Source organism: Mandrillus leucophaeus, unplaced genomic scaffold (genome assembly GCF_000951045.1).
Source record: "Mandrillus leucophaeus isolate KB7577 unplaced genomic scaffold, Mleu.le_1.0 Scaffold118, whole genome shotgun sequence".
Lineage (NCBI taxonomy): Eukaryota > Metazoa > Chordata > Mammalia > Primates > Cercopithecidae > Mandrillus > Mandrillus leucophaeus.
Genome location: NW_012100098.1, coordinates 1,232,199 through 1,234,646, shown reverse-complemented (window position 1 = coordinate 1,234,646; position 2,448 = coordinate 1,232,199). Strand labels below are relative to the sequence as shown.

Below are 2,448 nucleotides of genomic sequence, written 5' to 3'. Positions count from 1 at the left end.
CTGGAGCAGTTCAGAATCTCCAATGTTTAAACTCCCAGCCTAGGAAAGAAATTCCCCACACCCCACAGGATTATTGTACTATTTTCTTCCTGTTGGGAAGTTCCTCTTGTGGTCTAACCCAAATCTATCATACTTTGACTCAATCCCATTTAGTTTCTCCAAACCCTCCTCCCACTGCACTCACTTCTTCTTGTAACCCTCCAGCACCTCCTGCACGTGGTTGAGCTCTGAGGCCAGCCTCCCGCTGTCGGCCTCCACGCACTCGGCCTCCCGCCGCAGAGTTGTAATGTAGCCCTCAAACAGGGGCTCCAGGTTGCTCTCACAGCACTCACGGTTCTGGAAGAACTGCAGCTTTGTCTCCAGCAGTTTGTTCTGCTGCTCCAGGAAGCGCACCTGGTGTGGAAGTGGGAGAAAAGTCAGTGGGAGGAGTCAATATCCCCAGCCCTCCTTGGGGAACAGCCAGAGGCAAGACAGAACTGGCAGTGAGATGTGCAGAGGCAAGGGGTAGACCACATGGCCCCTGCTGGCCTCTCCTGTCCTGAGGATGCAGCGGGAGAATCCTTGTTTCATAATTGCTTATTCGGGCCTAAGTGAGGGTCTGTCCAGGTGGGCCTGGATGGGATGAGTGAGAAACTGAGAGGCCTGTGGGCTGTGCTGGGTTACTGTCAGGCTAGGAGGGGACAGATGGGGGTAGGGGGTAGTGACAATTAGGGAAGACTTCCTGGAGGAAAGGAATGCAGAGCAGTGTTTGGAGGGATAGAGTAGGGAGAATGCCTTTCACTATAAGCTCCCTCAGGGCAGGGCCTATGGCTTATTTATTGATGTCCTTATAGCCAGCCCTTGGCTTGGTGAACGTTTGATTGAACAGGTGGTCAAGGTGGGAAGGGCTTCCTAGCTGGGGAGGTCAAAGAGGCTAGGCTTCTACCAAGCAGGATGCCTGGGGCCTGAAAAGGCATCCAGGAGTGCAGGGCGTGGTACTAGGTGGCCTAAACTCTTATGTTGGACACTGTGTCATATGTCTCTGAGGGCCAGACAGGTAATGTGAATGGGGGAAGGTTTTGGAAAACAGGGAGGGTGGGGACCCTAGGGAAGTGAGGCTTGTACGCTTTTCCTGGATTTCACTGAAATGGGAGGAACACATGGCAACAATACATTGTGCTGGCTAGAAAGGATGTCAGCAAACAAACTAGGGACCTTGGCTTCCAGTTTTCCACTTCTCATACATTTGAGCTGGAGCTGAGATGCCTCCCTGCCTTTAAGCCCTGGGGTCCTTTTCATCCAGCTCCATGAGTGCAGCTGGGAATTCCCAGGTTGGAACTTGCAGACATGGGGAGCAGGGACTGCTGATATTACATGGGATAATTTTAGGTGGTCTTGGCTATAGGGTCTTATGGCTGCCTTGGGCCCTATCTTCTCTTTCAGAGTCATGGCCAGCTCACATGCTGCACCACACACAGCCCTGGTGAGGAAGCCACTGGGGTGGAGAAGGGAAGCCTCTGCCCAGTGCCGCCCAGTGCCACACAGTGCGTCAGTAGAGGAACTGAGCATGGAGGCCAGGTCGCCTGCTCCTGGGCCAGTGTTCATTCCATGAACCACTTCTTGGTCACCTCTCCAGGGTGCACTGCCTGTTGAGGTGAACCAGCCCCTTCTAGAGGGAGTGGGGCAGCTGGGGTCCCAAGCTGTGGACCTTCTAGCCCAGGGTCTGGAGAGTTGGAGAGGGCCTGGGCTTAGAACCCTGCTTGGGCACCCACTCTCTGTGGGCCCTTGGACCAGCCCTTCAACCTCTCTCTGCCTCCTTTTTCTTCTATGTACACTCAAGGCTGACTTCAGGATTTTGCCATCCCATATACTATTTTACTCCTAATTTGCCTATAGGTTGATTCAATTAACATTTACACATATCAGGTTAAAAGAGTAACTTCATATTACCACTAGAGATGTAAAACCGTCATCACTAGGCATACATAAAGGGAAATTACAGAACATTAAATTCTAGCAGAAACAGTTGTCCTAGACAGTTCTGAAGCCAGGGCTTGCTCTCTTTATTAGAAGCAGGAGGGAAGCAAGTATTAGAGAGATGCTAAAAACATTAGCATCCAATGAGATTTTTTTCCCACCTAATCTTAAGGATTGAAACAGACATTAAAGAAGATGTATTTTCTTACCAGATGTTTCAGTGTTATTTAATACTATGGGCCGGCACCGCCTAAAATTATATAAAATATCAGCCGTCCTCATTCCCCATTTCTGGGGAGACCACTCTGGGAATTTCCATCTCCTCCCAGGACCGCCAGGTTCAGGAAGGGTGTGATCCAGGACACCCACCTTGTCGATGAAGGCCGCAAACCTGCTGTTGAGGCACTTGATCTGCTCCTTCTCCTCCTGCTTCACGCACTGCGCGTTGGGGTCGATCTCCAGGTTGAGGGGCGTGAGGAGGCTCTCGTTGAC

At 51.3% G+C, this 2,448-nt stretch overlaps 1 protein-coding gene across 1 annotated transcript in view; it reads right to left on the bottom strand.

Moving 5' to 3' along the window:
* LOC105528345 (keratin, type II cuticular Hb1-like) overlaps nt 1-2,448 on the bottom strand; it is a 17,692-nt gene that overhangs the window by 11,444 nt on the left and 3,800 nt on the right. Inside the window, exons 2-3 of the mRNA XM_011965057.1 lie at nt 2,326-2,448; nt 185-393 (exon numbers count right to left, since the gene is read on the bottom strand). The exon at nt 2,326-2,448 is cut by the window's right edge and continues 1 nt beyond it. Of these exons, the coding sequence (XP_011820447.1) occupies nt 185-393; nt 2,326-2,448 (332 nt within the window). The remainder of the gene's footprint in view (nt 1-184; nt 394-2,325) is intronic.